This window comes from Aulostomus chinensis, chromosome 9 (genome assembly GCF_037954235.1).
Source record: "Aulostomus chinensis isolate RoL2024-O1b breed Wild chromosome 9, RoL_Achi_v1.0, whole genome shotgun sequence".
NCBI classification, from domain to species: Eukaryota; Metazoa; Chordata; class Actinopteri; order Syngnathiformes; family Aulostomidae; genus Aulostomus; species Aulostomus chinensis.
This window is the reverse complement of record NC_141328.1, coordinates 4797839-4817955: the sequence shown is the minus strand read 5'-3', so window position 1 is coordinate 4817955 and position 20117 is coordinate 4797839. Positions and strand designations below refer to the sequence as shown.

General features: G+C 42.8%; 1 protein-coding gene across 6 annotated transcripts; it reads right to left on the bottom strand.

Annotated features, from left to right (window-relative positions):
• Positions 1 to 8678: 8678 nt before the first annotated feature.
• On the bottom strand, positions 8679 to 17565 carry LOC147255492 (C4b-binding protein alpha chain-like). 6 transcript variants are annotated; one of them, XM_086213280.1, is made up of 13 exons: positions 17393 to 17565; positions 16721 to 16800; positions 16411 to 16599; positions 15950 to 16049; positions 15794 to 15867; positions 15532 to 15711; positions 14601 to 14780; positions 14312 to 14407; positions 13212 to 13238; positions 13059 to 13106; positions 12020 to 12104; positions 10104 to 10164; positions 8681 to 9844 (listed from the first exon to the last, which is right to left on the bottom strand). In XM_086213280.1, exons 2-13 carry the CDS (start codon positions 16776 to 16778, stop codon positions 9842 to 9844), a joined length of 1101 nt encoding a protein of 366 aa, XP_086069406.1. In that variant the 5' UTR covers positions 16779 to 16800; positions 17393 to 17565; the 3' UTR covers positions 8681 to 9841. The 6 variants fall into 6 exon arrangements, with proteins under 6 accessions (XP_086069404.1, XP_086069407.1, XP_086069406.1 ...); XM_086213276.1 differs by lacking the exon at positions 17393 to 17565 and adding an exon at positions 17167 to 17368; XM_086213278.1 differs by lacking the exons at positions 14312 to 14407; positions 17393 to 17565 and adding an exon at positions 17167 to 17371 and having other exon boundaries at positions 8679 to 9844.
• Positions 17566 to 20117: the final 2552 nt, after the last annotated feature.

Here is a 20117-nt window from a genome sequence, read left to right as displayed (position 1 = left end):
CCTTTTATTTCCCCACAGCTTCGAGCATTTTAGAATTGAGGAATCATCTGGTTGAGGTATGTGGACAATCAGATAAAACGTCAAAGACCCAAATTCTTAAAAGACTTCACCAAAACAGGTCATATAAGACAGGAACTCAGCGGCTTTTTTAAACCGTGTTGACAAGTTGCACGTCTGTCTCACATGTTATTGTCATGGTTTACTATTTACAGTTATTTTCTGTTATTTAACAAGATTCATGATTTGAGTTGACACAAAGAAAATAACTGTATTGCGGGTGCTGGAGGGCAGACCTGTGGAAGGAAACACGTCATGGAAAGAGGAAGTAAATGCAGTTGAAAGTCCTATTTTAGTGAAGTGTCAGTGTTGGTGGATACAGATTATATATAGTACATTTTACAACTCCTGCAGTGTTTTGTTGAAAACGTTCATCATTAAATCCTAAATCGTTTGCTTTCTGTGTGACAATAATGTGACGTAGATGTAGGAATGAGAGGTAGAGCAGCATGCACTGGGACTGTAAATATTCCCTTTTGTGCAAATTCATAGAGCAGCAGACATTAGACAGTATTTGAAAGCCAAAAAAGACCATCTGAGTTCTTATGCAACAGATTTACTATCCGGTGATGTGCCTTTAAAACCAGTGGGTTGTCAGGTGATCAAGGCTCAGTCAGCTCAGCCTTACAGACAGAGGAGCCAGAGTGTGTCTCTAGCCGAGAGGAGAGCACCAGAGAGAGAGGAGGGCAACAGAGAGAGAGGAGGGCAGCAGAGAGGGAGAGAGACCCAATTATAAGGGGACATGGGGGGAAATGGGGACACAGCAATGTCACTGAGTGGGGGGGCATGACGGTAGGGTCCCTTTAACTGCAGTCTGATCTGCTTGTGTGGCAGCTAGCAAGAGTGTTTCTGGCTCAGCTTGATCAAGAAGCTACGTTGTGTAGCCACAACAGTGATATAAAAGCAGAGAGAATTAAATGCTGCGTCACACTCAGGAAGAGGAATAGCGTGATCACGCGAACGTGCACGCCGCTGTGCGTGCATGCGCACGTATCTCTGCTTGTGAGTGGGGTCGGATCTGTTTCTGTGTATATGTGTTAGTTCGAAGTAGCCATCTAATAGCAGTTCTGTTGTTGCAACCAGATGAAAATAAAGAGTGCGTGTGTTTGAGAGGCAAGCAGAAAGGGGGAGAGAGAGAGAGAGAGAGAGAGATACAGGGAGGGAGGGAGATCAAGTCAGAGAGTGAGAGAGGAGAGAGATTTTGGATTAGTTGCTACGTCACTTTTTCATGTCGGGACAAAACAGAAGCTGAGATAACAGAAGCCCACAGTCATCGAGTTTTCCACCTGAAGTGGACACAATGGTTTCGGACAAGCTCGGCTTTCTCTTCCTCTTCTTCTTCCTCCTTGGTAGTTTTGATTTGCTCTGCCTGTCGCTGCTCTATGTGCCTGCATGTGTCTGTGTGTGCCTCTGAGCTGGTGTGCGGAGTTTCAACATGGATGCTGAAGATGTGACACAGGTCCTCTAGGTCTTGTTTTGATGGAGTGGTGTGGTGTGGTGTGCGTTCGTTAGATACGACATAAGGGTTAACAGAATAATATTCTGGAAGCTTCCTTACATCACATCGAAGCATGGCCGTTTTGTTGAGTATTATCAAGGTATTCGCCTTTTTTGGTTGTTGTTGTTGTTGTTGCCACCATTATATGAAGGGGTACGGATCGGTGCAAATAGGTGAATACTGACACGCCGGGCGCTGCCGGACCTCTTATGAAACAGCATTATGTTTATCACACTGTTAAAAGCAGGCAGGTAGATGTGACCAATTACAGAGGAAGTTGTTGAGCTCAGACAATGACATGTTTGGTGTGGCTACGTACGCATCTGCTCTCAGACTGCTGGCCTACTTGTTGTTAACTCCTGATGGAGTTTAAAGACAGATAGGAGACAGAGAGAGGGACAGGTGGGGGTCTGGGCCAGCTCTATGTTGCAGTCAAGAGTCAGATCGGTGTGTGTGTGTGTGTGTGTGTGTGTGTGTGTGTGTGTGTGTGTGTGTGTGTGTGTGTGTGTGTGTGTGTGATTTTTGTGGTGTGATGTGTTTTCACCCTCCAGGGCCGCTGGGATTTAGTGAAATCCTTCCCAAGACACATTTGTTTCTGCGTAGTTAGTAGAGACAGAGATGGTGACGCAGTCATTTCTGGGCTGGACTTCACTTCACCTAATGCACAGATTCTGTCTCTCCCATTCTCTCTCTCTCTCTCTCTCTTTCTCTCTTTCTCTCCTGGAGAACAGAAGCATCAGAGGGGGGCTAAACGCCACATTTGAAGAATCAGAGAGAGTGCAAGAGAAAAGACGGAGAAGGACAGCGAAGTTGTTTACCTTGCTCTCATGGTGACTCTGCTTTGGCTTCACTCCAGTTCACATGCACTGGACTTCCTAAAGCTACTGCATCACAGGCCAGCGTGCCAAACTGGATTCTCATTGGATGGGAGGGGCCTTGACAAGCTGCACAAAAGGCTTTATTGGCTTAGGACGAGCTAGCAGCTGCAGTTCAGCAGCTGATTGGCTAGGCGGCTTTTGGTCTTTCTTACGGAGGCTTTGCGTTTGCAAAAAAACCCGAAACCTCTCTGTTAATGTATGAATTGTGGTGTTAGTGCTGTCGAGATGAGGCTGGTTACATCGATTCTCCAGGATGTGCTTCCTGTGTGGTGAGGATGGAGAGTGAAACAAGCTGACCATCGTGATGATCTCTTACATATCATATGGCTGACGCCAAGTTCTACAGTGACGCCGGCAAACTCCAGGCCACGTTAACTCTTTGCGTCACTCGAATTGCGGACGAATCTTAAGGGAAAGTTGACTAAAATGGAATTTGGTTCAAACGATAACAAAAATAGAGCTCAGTTCATTTCGGAGCAGTTTCTCAGTAATTCTCCTGGAATTACATTTAAAGAACTGCTACATCTGGCAGTCACCTACGTAAACAGTTAATATTTGCTCATTCGTTAGAAGCTGTACTCTCCATGTTGTAGAATTCTGTATCGGGCAACGTACAAAGTTCTCATTGTGCAGTGAATCAGCAGGACTTGGATCTAAACACCAACATCATCGTCTCACCCCTCCCAGGAACCCTCCTATGGATTTATGGCTGCACATCAGTTCATATTTAAGAAATTGCTGAAAACGGTAGTGACTGTGAAGTTGCCAAGGCCGTCTCTTTGTGCGTTAGTTGTCTTCTGCTCGACACTTTCTGGGCGTCTGTGTCGCGGGTGGCATCCGCATAGGACAGATGAGGTCCTCAGTGTCCGAAAGATGCCACATTTCTGAGATGATGAAAGAACGTGTGTGGCTGCCCGTAGTCTGCATTGCAGTTCCTGCTTCTACAGTCAGCGTGTCTCTCTCTCTCTCTCTCTCTCTCGCTCGCTCTCTCTCTCTCTCTCCCTCTGTTTTCCTCTCTCCTCGAAATGTGCTGATGGAATAACATACTGTTGTTGCTTATTTTTTTTTCCTCTCAGGGAAGGAAGAAGGTGATCCGTAGCATCGGCGCTGAACCTTTGTGCTCTCCTCTTTCTTTCTCGCCGCTATGTGGGGGGGCCTGACATTACTTATGAATGAGTTAACACTACAGTTAGTCTATCAGTGTGTGTAGGTGGAGGCTACACATCAACAAAGTGTGTAATCATGACACATAGTCCGAGACTGTTCCAGCTTCCCTGATTCATACATGCACTTCTCCAACAATAAATGTTTTTTTTAACTTGGTAGTATTTTGTAGTTGCAAACTAACACGCTGCTTATGATAACTGCTTTTAACTCCGGCAGTGATTTACCACAGCGATTACATTCCAGCGTCTCTGTAAATATTGACTGTTGTGCAGATATTCACCCTCATGGGTCTCCCCCCAGGGTGTGTCACAGTCCCATCCCGATTCTGTCGCTGACCGCTCTCCGAAGGCCTCCTGTCCCTTTAAATCTTTTATAAGCGTTACACAACAGGTTCAGTGGCGCACAAGCAACAAACAACCCGAGTGAGAAAACTGAGGTAGTTGAGTTGAGGCAGCCAGGCACAGGAACCAGACACCTACAGGCCGTCGGAGCTGTCGCTTTGGCTACCACGCAAACACATAGATAGCCTTACACACGCTCATATAAACTACTGATGTCTGATAGGGACTTGAAAGGGGCCGTGGGGATTTCGTCTTTCCTCTTATTGTGAAAATAAAAGCAAATAATATCTGATGTCATGAAGCAAGAATCTGGCTTCCCTGATCTGGCTTTAATCATGCATTATTTGCGGGAGTTGTCATTGTAAACACTAAGAAATGAAGGCAGACTGCATGTGGGTGGGTGCTCCGGAGGGACAGGGGACCAGGGATTGTCATTGGTCCTTTCACCTGCACGCTCAACAACAGTAGGAGGAAAATATTAGAAATGTTTGAAGCACTTGGCAAAAAGTCAGTGAACTGGCCGCTACCTGTCCTTGCCCCACCCCTCTCAGTGTACTTAAGCTGTGTTTCTGCGTCATGGCTCTGACTGCCAGCGATGGACTTCCTTGATGTTGGTTTCTAGTAGCAGGAGAGCAAATCGGCTGAGAACCGGAGAGGAGAGGAGTCACGGAGGCGTCGGCAGGGCTCATGTGGGTCTGCACACAGTTGCAGGTGAGCCTGTACGTTAAGACAAACCATAGCAGTGTGTGTTATGTGTCTGTTCTTGTTTGTCTCTTTGCGCAGCTGCAATGCTTGGATCAAGTATCAGAGCAGTCATGTGGGCGTGTTACCAAATGAGAGAGAGCGAGAGAGAGAGAGAGAGTGTTCTGGTGCTTTCTCAGTGCTTTTCCTTTTCTTGTCTTGCTCCCTTCATCTCCTCCTCTCCTCCCTGTCAGTGAATCTCTCAGGTCTGGGGGTCCTGGAGCATCCCACAATGCATTATTACCCCCTACAGGCTCCAAGTTGCTGTCATGCTGTCAAAATCAAGGTAGAAATAGACAACACAATGAAAAGCTTACAGCGGCCATTACTTATTTAACGACACACATCAGTGCAACGGAGAGCAATGGGGCATTGTTAAGGACCGTAATTGTTCTGTTCAAAAAACAACACAAAAAAAAACCGGTACGGCCTCCAGTAGAACCAAGACTTAACCTGACAATGACTGAAGTGTTCTGGCTTCTCAATTCAGCGTTCTCTATAATGAAAGATGAATCCATTGTTGATGATGAAATGTCATGTCGCTGTAGGTGTTTGGTTAAAGCATCATTCACATTTATGAGATGAATGTGAGTCAGTTATGAGAAGAATGCACGGCCAATTCATTTCAAAACATTGATTCATTCTTTTCTCAGGAAATCTTACATGGACCCGTCTGAAGACAAAAAACAAAAACATGCAAGTTCACAGTAATAACATGTATTTATATGCAGATCCTGATAAACGTTAGGATCCAAACCTGGAGGGGGAGAGAGCAAATACCTCCATCAGGGTGATGTCATCCAGGCGCTCAAGAGCTCAGTCAAACCCATTGTGTTCTGTGTGAAACGGACCCGCCCCGAAATTCACTGGGTTCTGTCTTGGCCCAGAGGACACTGCTCCAACAGGTCTGGTGAAAATCTGCCTCATAGTGGTAGTTTGTTTTTTTTTTTTTTTAATGTAGTTGTCCTGAGTGTCAGGCAAATGAACAAACAGCACCAATCACGTGACCTCCTTGGCGGAGGTAACAATACGATATTTCCGTGTTTCTCAAACTTTTTTTTGTTTTTGCTTTAACAACTCGCTGTGACTCACAGCCTTAAAAAGAGCATCTTTGAAGATGATGGTATATTTGCGTTCCTATTTCAGTACCATTTCTGCATTTCTTCATTAATGTTAATGCAAATGTATGATGATAAATACTCGATGAGCCCGATTCGACCACGTTAGCTATAGTCGTGAGACTTGTTCATTTCTGAAGCCGACCTTTTCTTGTGGGCGGCTGCAGCAGAATCAGCATGAAACAATAAGCAACATGGAAGACATTTCTGCAAAATGACCGTCTCCTGTGACCCGCCTGGGGGTCACGACCCAGTCTTTGGGAAAGGAAGAAGTATGTTTCAGTTCTAGATTGTTGTAGAGTGAGCTGTCAGCCTCGGTGTAGCTCGACGGCGTGGGAATAGTTTACGAGGAGAAATAGTTTTATACCTGTACAATATCACGAATTAGCTTTAGAATTCATCCAAAAACGTGGATGAGGACACATGGGGTGGAGCTCGACTGCTTTTGGAGCCAATGATTGATTATCATAGCAAGTGAGAAATAACAATATTGTTTATATCAGCCTGAACAAATCTATGATTATTATTTTCTTAAAGAAACACTTGTGGTAAATCCATTTGATGGTGGAACTTTTATTCACAGCAATAACATATTTATCATCAAAATGATGAACACTGGGAAAGCTCTTCATATGTTGCCATAACTAGAGCTTGGCTGATACAGGATTTTCTGGTCCTAAAACTGACATGTCAGACAATATTCTCCATGCAACAATCCCTAAAATGTAATTTAAAAAATAACTTGACAAATATTTATAATATCAGCAGGATATTTCACAGCTTCAAAATGAACGTCGTCACATATGACCGAGTTTAATACTTGTAAATTTCACCCATACATTTTTTTTATTGAGCAATAATCTGAAATTTATTTTTATATATATATATATATATATATATATATATATATATATATATATATATATATATATATATATATATATATATATATATATATCAGCAAATACCGGACAACATACTGTATATGTGTGTGTGTGTGTGTGTGTGTGTGAATATTGGCTAATGTTAGTCCAGGATCCCCAACTGTTGCAGTCTCCGCCCCTGACCTCAACAACACATTTCTGTCTTGACGATGTTCAGGCCAGTAATCTGGAGATTCTGTAAATCATTCGGCGCCGCCGTCTCTGTCTGGTGTGTTTTTTCCAGTGCAGGCAAATATCAAATATCTATTGTTGCAGCTACTTTATTGTTCTCTTGAACATCTTTTTAATCACGGTTTATTGAGCTGAAATGTTTCAAAAATGGCCTCCAGGGATTCCTGAATGTACCGTAAAACAGAAGCGCTTTGTCTTTTTTTAAGTGTCAACAGCTTTTAATTTTACCGTTTTCCCACCTTTTTTTTCCCCTTGTATTTTCTAGATTGTGTTACGCCACAGACGGACGCCGTGTGTCAGAGGTGCCCCCCTTGGAAGCTGGTTTCAGATGGTGGCTTAGAGAATTGTCATCTATCTAGCACCATTTGAAATCAGTGTTCTTGGGGCGGGAAGTGTGTCTCGCTCGCCAGTAAAAGTCAGCTGTGAAGTACCTGGGAAATACAGTACCGACTCCTGAAGTGCTGTTCCGGGAGCCACAAGGCGGTGGCGCCAGTGACGCTTCCACAGGTCAAGCCCTTTGTCCTCTCTCCAAGGTTGACCGATTTCTTTTGGTGTTCAGAGTCTACTTTTTCTTCTAGCACCATTTGAAATCGGTTACAATGAAGGACATGTCTCATCACTTCTGGAGGATGCACTTTATTGAACAGCTTGAGAATTGATTTGAGGGGTTTTCTTTCTCATTAACATTTTAAATGAAGCTTAGACAAACGGGCTCCCTGCAGGAATTAGACCCAGATATCAAACATTGATGGATTTGCTTCCATATCATTGAGTATGGAAAGATGCCTGATGTCACTTCATATGTCTCCAAATGCCAACCACCCATCCTGTTTTAGGGTTGGGGGGGGGGGGGGCAAAAGATCCAGATCATACAACTCAATAGAAGTAGCAACAATGTAAAATGTGTTTTATTGCTCTGTATCATTATTGATGCCTTCACGTTTTACGTTAAGTTTGTTCACAGTGAGGAACTTCTTCCTATAATGTAGGTATTTCAATCCATGATATCCGTATTTGTACATAGAATCTTAATGTAACTATCCTATAAAAGTAGTAAACAATATACTGTCCTGTAAAAACTGCAGTACTTCTTTACATTTGAAGAGGTTCTACTCAGGCATGGTGCAGCATCGCCCCCCCCTCTGGATATTTGACTACCAAATTCATAAAGGGATGTTTGAATAAATTCCCAGTTAATTTATAATCCACAAGATGGCGCTGCACTATCAACTACCAGCAGGGATAATTTTGGAGTCCGTGTACCTCCAGTTTGACAGTGAGCAGCAGTCAGCGTTTATGCTTTTAGTCACAAATATTTAACTTGTACTTTTCTTTTTTTTTTAAATTTGTGTACCTCACAGCTGTCCTGCCCCTGGAATAAACTGCAACATATTTCCAAAAACTCAATCGTGTCCACAAATGGTTTTAGTACCCGCACACAACTTGAATATTTACCGTCTCTTTGTTAAGGTGATTACAGAATACTGCAGTATCTTAACTTGTTCATGGCGCGACACGAGTGGATATCAGATGACTCATCTGTTATGTGAATAACATCGTCTGCTTAACCCCCCCCCCGACTCACTGAATGAGAACGTGTGCAATATACAGTCTGTAACTATAGATACGTGATGATTCTGACAAAAAAAATGCATATTTATATATGAGTTCCATCAACTTTTCAGGATCCAACGCCGGACAGTACTGGGTCGACTACAATAACCAAGACAAATATTAAAACTGTGAAGATGAAGAGAACATTGTGGAGACGTTTTGTAGGTCTTCATTGTCAAATTTTTAATTTATTCAAACAAATCAAACAAATGATAGTGCAAATATAAAATCGATGTTATGCCTGCCATCGAACGATACAGAAATGACGGGATGAAATAATAAATTATAAAAAAAAGCCAGGCGAGTGCAAACATTTCAGAAGTGACAATTATGTAACAACAAACACTTGTGTGCCTGAATACTTCAAAAGCATGTCTCCAGTCATTTGATAAATATTGAACTGAGCGATGCTCTGCACGAGTGCTAACTACAAAGATGAATACAAGGTGTATTTTACAACGTTGGAATTGTCTTTGTCAATGTCACAATGGTTCATGAAGCTACAGGCCACAGTGCAACAACCAGTACGTCTAATGAATACAAATTAAAGTAATTCATATGAAGACTGAGCAAACCCACGGGAGAGCCTCCTTAATCTGACCCCAGCAAGTGGGTTGAACATTCACTAGTCAAGGGAAGGGGGGGGGGGGGGGGGGGGGACAAGCTAAAACCCTTGCAATTTCTGCATTTAGGCACTTTGTATGGGATTTACAGATCCCAGTGTGACTCTGTACTGGGGGAACTGGATCTGGGATTTTACAGGATTCCTGTACTGCCATTAGAGCTTCTGCGTTTTTCTGGTGAGAATTTATCATTTGAATATTTACGTATCAGTAAAGAAAAGTGTTGCACCAAACTAAAGCTGTCGAACACTGATTCATAAAAGTTTCTGGCATTTTGAGAAAAAAGAAACAATTAAACAGCATCCATGCACGCAATTGTTCTTTACCATTTCTGGACGATGCTTTGACTGAGATTGCATTTGTTCACGAGTAAAGGTGGTGACACTTTTCCAACCTTAATATTCATTCCTTAATATTCAAGAGAGAACGACTGTTCTAGAAGAGGCGTCATTCCAAACCTCAGCAGAGAAACCTTTCAAAGATGTCAAACTGTCAGCTGAGGCACTTGAAGCACAAGCGGAAGGATTTTGCTAGATTTACAGAGGTTCGAGGGGTATGATGAGCCCTTGTCACCAGCAGTCACAGGCGCGTGTGGGGGGGAGGGGGGGCACCAGTGCATTCAAACACCAGTCCAGCTACATTCCTCCTCTTAAGCAGTCATTCTTACAGGACCAACAGGACTGCTCCGCTTACTGCACGGAAAGAGGAAATAATCCAAATTAGACATTTTTACACGGAATCTCCTGCAGCCCTGTGAAAGCAGGAAAAATGACTTGTGGGTCACGCAAAGCGGCAGTCCTGAATAATAAGTAGGTGAGGAGGGAAAAAAAATGAACATGAATGATGAATCACAGACAAACAATTTGAAATTACAGCAAGTTTTTCTGCCTAGACTATGTGTTCATTTGGAAAGGGTTAGCTCAAGTTCATACGTGGTGGTCTGCTTCTTACCGAGAGTGCTACTTCCTCCGCACCATTTGTAGCCTCATTGAGGGAGTAGCCTTTCCGAGAGCTGTAATCCAATAATGACTAGTCAACACGGACGCTCAGGTATGACTGGACCAACAAGCAAGCAAGGAACTGACACTGAGACACACTTCACCCAAAACACCATCCAGTTCACCCGCTTACACACACACCTGCCCTGAGTGCATTATAAACACACATGCCCGCAACTTTGGGTCGACAAGGATCGAACTGCTGCTGAACCTGACATACTGTCTCAGAGCAGTGCAGGTGTGAGCAGAAATCAAGAGGGCTGGGATAACTGCATGTGGAGTGTGAACTCCTGATCTATCTATATATCTATATATATCTATATATATATACATACATATACAAAAAAATAACCTAACAGCTTCCATTACAGCCGTGACATGAGGCGGCCTTGTGCTCCATTTTGGAAAAAAATAAATCCTGATTCATCATTTGAAGTACAGAGTAAATAATGTTGAAACTGTACGATTCCTTTGCATTCATCACTTGTAATTAAAGTGACAACTGGACAGAAGCGCATTTCAAAACCTTTTAGACTGATATCTCCATGCGTCTGTCTGTGGTCTTGATGTTTCGATTTCAAACCTTTCCAAGAGTTGGTGTGACAGGTTGAAAGGCAGTGAGTTCGACCCTAACATGTAAAATGCTCAAACCCAACATGGAACACTAAAGGGTGTGTCTTTATACAGCTTCCTGCCAGCAATGACTTCCTCCTTTAGCTTCTATTACCAAAAAGTCTTTTGAGAGGCTCAAGCTGGCAAAAACCCGCAGCCTCTTCATAAAGACGAAAAAGAAGACGATGTACTTTTTAAAGCGAAGCCGAAGATCACAAGGGGGCCGCCAGGCCTCGTCTCTTCTGAGGTTATCTCAACTACTCTTCAGAATATATTTCATAAGGCAGTCATAATATTAGAGATGCACTGATTTATGAGCCATACATCATAGCCAACAATATTTCAACTAATTTCAGCCGATCAGCAAGTAAGATGGTTTTCAGCGAAACCTTGGCTGAAGGTTGTTGCAAAAAAAAAATGTGTGATCAAATCAGAGATGTGATTAAGGACTGTTATTGTTTTTTATTCATGGCACAAAAGGTGGAATAAATAACATATAAAACAACATACACAACAAAAGCATGGGTGTGGGCGTCGGATATACAACTTCAATGGATCAACAATCAACGCCGCCACCATACACAGACGTGGGTGTATGGCTACTGACATTTGTCAGTGACTTGATGCTTCAAATCCTCCAAACAGAAGCCAAGCCGCAGTCCTCTGCTAGCATTACATGTACATTCATCAAAAACAAATGTTGTGGCTGATCAAACACACACTCTTCTACGGTGGTCATGGTGTCCCCAATAAAGGCACTTCAGCTGACATGGCCACCCCTACATCTTTTTTTTTTTTTTTTTTTAAACTGCCATACTTTTTAAATATGGAAATTAGTTTTGTAATAATTTGCAAATAAAATGGTCACACAAAATGTGCTGAAGTCATGATGATGGTGATGTGACGTTACTGACATGTAGCCCACCACTGATACAGTGTGGCATCAGAGTACAAATCAGAAGTCGCTGTTCTAAACATCAACCAAGAACGTCATCATCAGTGCAACCCTAATTCAAACGGCTGTTCCTTTTTGTTTTTTTAAGAGTTGAAGTGTTAGCTACCGCTGCCCAAACACAAGCGACACACAAAGTCACCATCCTTTAGCATTCACCAGGCAGACAGACAAAATAAATACAGTAAGCACTGAGCCGCGATAGACAGAGCGCTGGCTAAGATCTGAGAAGCAAAGAGCAACAAGAGGGAAGCTTTTAGAACCAACGCAGCCACAGAAAGTTGGTGCGCAGCTCAACAGCTTACCTGTGTTTTCTCCATTTTTTAATGCTTGCCGGAACTCCACAGAAATAACATCCACAGATGGTGAGGACAGCAACACCAATGATGACTATATTGATGAGAAAAAATTTTTAAAAAAAATGAAGAAGATGATGAAAACAAAAATTCTATCCATCCATCCATCCATTTTCTTCCGCTTATCCTGTTAAGGGTCGCCGGGTGGGGGGGGGGGGTGGAACCTATCCCAGCGGCTTTTGGGAGAGAGGCAGGGTTCACCCTGGACGTGTCACCAGTCCATCACACAGCGCCAACACATAGAGACAAACAACCATTCACACTCACAGTCACACCTACAGTCAATTTAGAGTATCAATCAGCCTCGTCCCCTCTTGATGTCTTTGGACTGTGGGAGGAAGCTGGAGTACCGGAGAGAACCCACACAGGCACAGGGAGAACATGCAGACTATACATAGAAAGATCCCGCACCCGAGCTGGGACTCAAACCCGGAACCTTCTTGCTGTGAGGCGACAGTGCTGACCACTGCACCACCGTGCCATTTAAATCTACTACAACACCTGGCATGGAAAAGGTTAAACTGGTAATCATTAAAAGCTTTTCATACAGGCAGAATTTTTGCTGCTGTGTGTTGGAAGAGAGTCCTGCAGGGATGACACATATTTTCAACCAGGATGTTAGCATCTCTATGGATTCCCTTGATCAAAACCAATGGGATTTTAAATCTCACCTTTAGCTGGTGCTGAAAATACAGTGAACAGCAACCAAAAGTTGAACTTTTTGTTCTGTATAAAGATCACAAATTCACATCACTTCTATGATTTCTGAAGTGTAAATGCTATCATTAGCAGCACAAAGCTAACGCTATGCTACCGCTCATTCATGTTTGATTTCCCCAAATAGAACACAACATTCTCTGCAGTGTGTTTACATCTGCCATGATAAAAATGTGCTGCTCCTCTGAGGCTGCCGTGGTCTTCCTTGAGACAACACTGACTGCCTCCTCACATTCTTCATCTACCATTCAAGGACAAAACTGAAACTTACCTCCCAAAGCAATCCCCAAAGACCTCGACAAAGAACTTCCATCATTGCCTAGGAGAACGAATAAATCATATTAGAACCGCATTAAACTGCGTCCTGTGACCCGTCAAAAAGTTTTTCATCAATCCAACATCAAACATTACTCCTAAGACTCACCAGGTTTGTCAGTAGGGTCCGAAGAATCTGAAACAGATCCAGACAAGAAGTCAGACTGAGAAATATTTAAAGGAGACACAGCAGAAGGACATCATAGTTTGATGAAGTCTTGGACATGTGTGTTGAGATGGTACTCATGTTTGCTGACATATTTAGACAATTCCGTCCTTGTGTAAATTTTGTGTAAATATAAAGCCGAGTGAAGAGAAAATAGCAATTTTGTCTGTATATCAAATTGAATTAGATATGAGGGTTATAGCAGAATCTTTACTGAAAAGCGAGCCAAGCCAGCTGAATCGTTCCCCAATTGTGAGTTATTGTGCAGGACAGCTTTTAAATAAAAAGGCAAAGATTTCATGCATTCTTTCTATGCATATCAAATGAATAAATTATCACATTAAATAAAAACATAAAACACACAAAGAATTACCATCACAGGACAAAAGTAGCATAAAATGTGAACTTCCTATGCTGACAAGCAGTTACAAATGAGGCCAGATGACCAACACACACTCAAGCAAAGCCAAAGTCCTGGTAATGGGAAACTGACTCATTTTCACATAGCGCCTTTCGATCTTAGCGGTACTCAGAGCATTTACGGTAGCATGTCATTAACCCACTCTCACACACACACACACACACACACACACACACACACACACACACACACACAAAGCTGCCATGCAAGGTGCCAACATCCTCATCAGGAGCAATGGGGGTTCGGTATCTTGCTTAAGGACACTTTGACACGGTCACCTGGGGGAAGTGAGGATCAAACCAGCAACCCTTTATTTGCTAGACAGCCACTCTACCTCTGAGCTAACCCTTAATGGTGCCAGTGAGTTAAGTGGTGCCATTATTTGTGTATCCTCATGGCTTTTTAAGTGAAAAGAGCTCAGCCTCAGATCACATGGTCGGAGGAGGATGATGATGGATCCCAGTGCATTCAAAACACTAAGAGGTGAATTGTAGTTGAATAAAATCTAGATGCGATAAGGCATTTTAGGATTGTTCATTTAACAAAAGCATTTGGCATGGTTGTATTTCAAACAACTGCAATTGAGTGCATAGAATTTGTTGGGTTTTTTTGATAACATTACCTGTTGGTGTCTTTGAATGTACTGCGGCGGTGGTGGTAGTAGTAGCTTTAGTGGTGGTGGGGGTAGGAGCAGTAGCTTTAGGGGTAGTTGGAATCCCTGCAGTAACGAAAAAGTAGTGACTAATTAATATTTTGGTGAAAGTATGAACTCATTCAGGTGTATTTTCATACATCTTCCTCTAAACGGGGAATATATATGGTGGTCAAATCATGTTTTTCCAGGTTCATAAAACCTAAGTGTTTCAAGTTAAATAAACAGTGCATTGTAGTTTTAATTCAAAATGACTTACTGTTACAACTTGGAACTTTCGGTGACCACTGACTGTTCAGCTCACACGTCACAGTAGGTGAGCCGACCATCATAAAGTTGGATTTGCACTGGAATGTTAATGTATCCTTATATCCGTGAGGGGGTCGGGATCCCTGGACGAACTCACCATTTGCAATAAAAACATCAGGACAGCTAACCTCTGCAGAAAGAGGATGGCAGAATGCAAATCAACAAAACTGTACAAAACGGCCGACTCTAGATTACTTGGGGACAATGTTAAAGGGAAAGTCCACTCAGAAATGAAAAGGCAGTCCTCATCTCATCACCGTCAACGCCGATGGACGGTTGGGGGAAGTTTTTTAGTCCACAAAACCCTGCTGGAGTTTCACAGGAAAAGGCGTTGCTGGAATCTCCCAAACAACTGAAGTGAACGGAGACCAACTTTTAAATATCCCAAACAAAAAGGAAAACCACATAATAGTGGTTAGTTTGAAGTAATCCAAGTGTCCCGAAGCCTCGACCTGCCAAGTTGTTTAAAAAGCATCACTGACGCCATGTTTTTAGCCTCATGAAAACATGGCGTCAAGGCGGAGAGCCGCAGGCTGCAGTGAGCAGGGAAGCTGCAAACACGGCAGCAGTGACGTTTTTCTAAACAACGTGTCACATAAAGGCTTCAAGGACACTTGGATGATTTCAGGCAAATGTCATGGATGGAATTTTATGGATCTAATTGTACGTCTAATAGCTGGTCATCCGCTCAGTCATTGTTTGGGAAATTATCGCCGCATTTTTTTTCCTGTGGAACTCCAGCAGGGTTTTAAGAACCTCAAAAATGTCATGCAACATTTCATCATCATGAAGATTAAACAGTAAATAATGACTGGATCATTTTTGGATGAACTCTCTCCCTTAAGGGCTTAAAAAGAAAAAAAAAAAAAAAAAAAACTTACTGACACATTTTGGAGGATTAGGTTGGAAGCTTCCATTCTCTGAACAAGTTATTGACTCTGAGCCATTGATCACCAAATCTTTTAGACATTTGTAGAATACAATTTCTGTGTAGTCATAGCTGTCTTTATCTGGACTGAAAGATCCGTTGACCACAGGTGGCAGTCGATCACATTTCACCACTGCAAAGTAAAAATGAAATCTATGAGGAAGGCATTTACTTGTCAGAATTCAGATTTGAATTGACCCACGCAGAAGACCCACCTTCACATACAGGCAACCGGCCCATCCATCCCTTGTCTCCACAAGTTAGGTCAGTTCGGCCTACTGCGATGTAACTAGTAAGAGAACATGTTTTTAACCTCAGGTGTCAACTTTCTCCAAGCAGCCATGTTAGTTAACAGTTATTTTATTACTAACCCAACGTTGCAATGAGCCACTATTCTAGCACCAAACTCAGTCCCTTCACTATAATCAATCTGTCCATATTGCAACTCTCCAGCGGGGCCACAGTTCTTCTCTGAATAAAAGAAAAGAATATTAATATCAGGGTTGAATTGTTCTATCAAAAAGTCTTGAGTTATACAAAACTACTAGACAGTTTGGTGAAAAACATTACAGGTAAGCTCCAGGTGTAAGACACCAAATGGTTTCAGAGGAAATTTAAGACTGACTATTGGACAAATCATTTTTCTGTTAATCCAGCATTGCAGGTAGGCGTACAGGTAGTTTTATGCAGAACGGATTGAGTCAGTCATAAGAAGTTTGTTTAAAGGAAAAAAGAAATCATTGAAATTAGACAAAAATATTTTAAAGGAAAAAAAATCAAAGGATAATTATTTTACTACATTTTAATTAGGAAATGTAATGTAATGTATTACTTTCGCATTTTAGCTTCACTGGACTCCAAGCACCAGCCGTGCACGTAATGGAACCAGTTCCTCCCGCAGTTTGGTAGCCAGATTCACACATAAAGGTGACTTTGCTTCCATCTGCGAATGTGTCTGAATGAATGTCATCGCCCTTCAAAACCATGTTGGCGCCTCCAACAGGTCTGGGACATTCTTGAGCTTTAAAAAGATAGGGAAATAAAGAAAGACAGATGAGCAAGGGAGAAAACGTGAAGTGAAGACCAAACTCCAGCTTGTGCCTCCGATCCTATTTTCAAAGCTTATCCATGCAGCCACTCACCGACAGCAGTCACGGCAAGGCCAAGATAGCTCACTAACAGTAAGCAGAGGACACCCATGACCGCATCGAGTGTGCAGTTCCTAATAGAAGCAAGAGCAGATCATGACTGAGTGATCGGTGGTAGACGTCTCGGAGTTGCTACATCCAGCAAAACCATCAAAACATGAATTCAGAGCTTGTCTCGCCAAACATCATTCAAAATCCGACCAAATGTTTGCCTGTTAACGTACGACCGCTTGCACAGCACACGGAGCACAGCTAATTCACATGCCTTCGATGGGACACAATTCTGACTGACAATTCGGCACCTTACAAAAACAGAACACATACCCGAACAACCACTTTAGCTACCAGCACAAGTCCAAAATACAGCATTCAAGTCACAAGAGACTATAAAAACTTAAGGGTGTTATCATAAAGGTGATCTAATGTTTTAAACTACGTACCTCTGAGCTTTTGAATTTGACTGTATTAAACCAAAATGTAAAATATCCAAGGTATCGCACTTGAATGACGGAGGAAGCAGACTGAGTTGGCTAACAGTTAGCTCGACGCAAGCTAACGGAACGTCAGCAAACGACTGTTTGCGTCGCATCGATGATTCTACCTCCCGTCCTTGGCTGGCGGAGATACTGCGGTTGAAGCCGCTGCATACATTTTTTTTTTACTTACCCGAACAAGTTAGTAACGTCCCGATACAAGCCTCTGTTTCTTATCTTTAGCTCCTGCCTTCCTGTCCTTCAGTGCCCCTACGCTCGGTAGTCAGGAGGCGTGGCTACGGAGGGCGGGGGTTCACGTTTGATCTTCTGACGTTTTCAACGTCGGACCCAAAGGGCTTGAGTATTTCTCCGGTATGAAATCTCTTTTAACGGGGTTGAAATGTCTGTCATGATGACGATGAGAATGCTCACAAACACCCTGAAAAAAAAAAAAACTACGTTCATTCTGTTGCCGTACGGTGTCCCCGTCTGAAGAGCAAAGATGTCTGTATCAACGAAATGTCAAATTTGTTGCAAGTTGTGAATGCAGACAAGACAGCGCCTGGCTGGCGATAATTAGGCTGTATTTTGAGGGGGGTTACACTACTCTCTGAGTTTGATTGCATTTGCTTACTAATACGATCTCTGATTCGATTTAAGAGCTCCGGCTTTGACCTATCCTCTTGTGCTGTTCTCTGACTTGAACCCGGATCGTGTCACTGAGGATTAGAGCTCGCTCTGATTGCCATGTCACTTCTTAAAACCACGGTCGACCAATTGTCCATTCAGACAGTAAAAAGGATGTCAGGGACGTGAGTACTGTGTCTCAACCAAGGGTTTTTCCACTTTAATTGCTAGTTGACTGCTGGCTCCGGGGACCTGCCTACAAACCTCCACATTGTAGAAGACCAGGAATTCAAAGAGGAACAGGATGTAAACTCCCTCAAACAGGCTCAGATTCAGGAAGTGATGTGCATCCCTCTATTACAAAATGCGCCTGTGTGACTTTCTTGCTCCTCCGCCCACAAGATTACAATAAAATGAGTCATAAGAATTTATATTCCAACGACTAACTTTACTATGCTTGGTTTTACATCACTTTAACCACCATAGATCTTGGTTTGTTCTTTTTAATTAGACAAATTTCACAAATACCTTCAGAAACGTCTTACAGTATAATATGAATCAGACACTGCCTCCCATCCGGAGTGGACACACAATGGTCCATTTAACGGTCACTGGATTCCGGCCACACCTAAAAACAGAGACTAATCTGTGACATCATTGGAACGTAATGATGTCATGTGAGCATGTAGTCGTGTTCTATGGATAAATAATGACTCACTTGTTTATTCAAGACTTTAGTTCCAGCAGAGCTTTTGTATCCTTGCTTACATACGGGTCAGGTCCTGTAGCTGCGTCTCAATAACTCATGAGTCATTTTGTCTGGTACCGTCTGTTTGAACTTTGTTGTTCTTCATCCCCATAATTCATCTGTAAGGTTAGGAGCTGGTGTGACCCCGGGGCCTTGACCTGGGTGTGGGAGTGAACCTGTGGTGCCTTCCATAATTCTTTCGTAATTGTAAATTTGTTGATCGAATAATTATAAATACTGATAATAAAGCTGACAGTCACGGCGCCAGCATTGTCGATATGTGTCGCTGTGTTTAGACCACGTGAAGGTCACATCAGTGCGGGATGTTCTAACTCAGTATTACCGGTAGTGCCTGACATTTCTAGCTCGACTGTTTACGAGGGCTCGGACTCCAGTGTTCTGGCGGATCCGACTCAACCTCATCTCACAGCGAACCGTCCAGTAAAGCGTCCGGCGTAAGCCATCTCTGAGTCTCCAGCCTGTGTCTTGTGTCTGACAAATTCCTTCATCACACAAAATTCCTCGACAGCAACCCAGTTAAATTACAAATTCAATAATGATATCTCTGTTTTGATAGACGAGCGCACTACCCCTTGTTTGAGGGGCTATGAGATTCGTGATGTCAAAAACCTTCTTGGCGAATTCCCCACTATGATTTTAGGCCTCGGATTTTAATCTCTGCCTCAATCTCTGCTAATACGACTACATGTCCCAACCCTTTATCTTCTCAAGAGCAGAGTGCCCCTGTATCTATTACAGCGCCCCTTTGTTTGAGGGACTGTGACTTTGAACATCTCAGGGCAGTGCCGATTGCTGTCTGTCATCCTGCTGCCTCTGATCTCTGCCTGGCGCCAGTGATGCGCACGTCAAGTTCGGCGTTGACTGGCTGAACGTTCCTGCGTTAACTGAAACAACAACGTACAAAGACACACAGGTGAACAAGGAGATTTACGTACAATGTCTTCTTGCATTTATATTCAGTCCAGCTTTGGATGCGTTCTTGTAAAGCCAGATTATTTGAGACCAAACTGTATTTTCATGACATAGAATAAACCCCCCCATGACTCCATGTCCATTCTAAATATACAGCTTTTGTATTTTTTTTTTCATTTCTAAAGAAGTTGTAGCCCTTCAGCCTGCATCACGAACCTCTGTCTTCCTTCTAAACAGCGCTTGTTCCCGTGAATTGTTTTCTTTCACTAGAAACGGTCTGAAAGAAGATGCTTAATTTACACCCTATTACTTCATGGAATTGCCTCTCAAATCCCACCAACTGAGAATATCTATTGAATAAAGGCAAACGCTGAAGTTAGTAATAATGTGTGCCACTCATTTAGAACCAGTGGGGGTGGGGTGGGGGAGTGTGTGTGTGTCCGCAACTGTGGGTTTGGCTTTCCGCTACGGAAAGTCGGTATCCTAAACATGCTCCCTGTTTCATAATGCTCCATTGTGTGACTTCTTTACATGGCAGAATGGAATGGAAACAAACTCTCAAACACCAACCATATTCGATCCAAAAATGTCAAATGATTTACAAGAAACG

What these genes read in the sequence shown, in the direction of transcription:
- LOC147255492 (XM_086213276.1), bottom strand. Translation starts at nt 17,315, where the DNA reads ATGCGACGCAAACAGTCGTTTGCTGACGTTCCGTTAGCTTGCGTCGAG. An exon ending in AGTGAAGCTAAAATGCGAAA is followed by an intron (nt 16,050 to 16,410) that starts GTAATACATTAC and finishes TCTTTTATTCAG; the next exon opens with AGAAGAACTGTGGCCCCGCT. An exon ending in TTTGGGGATTGCTTTGGGAG is followed by an intron (nt 12,105 to 13,058) that starts GTAAGTTTCAGT and finishes TCATCAATATAG; the next exon opens with TCATCATTGGTGTTGCTGTC.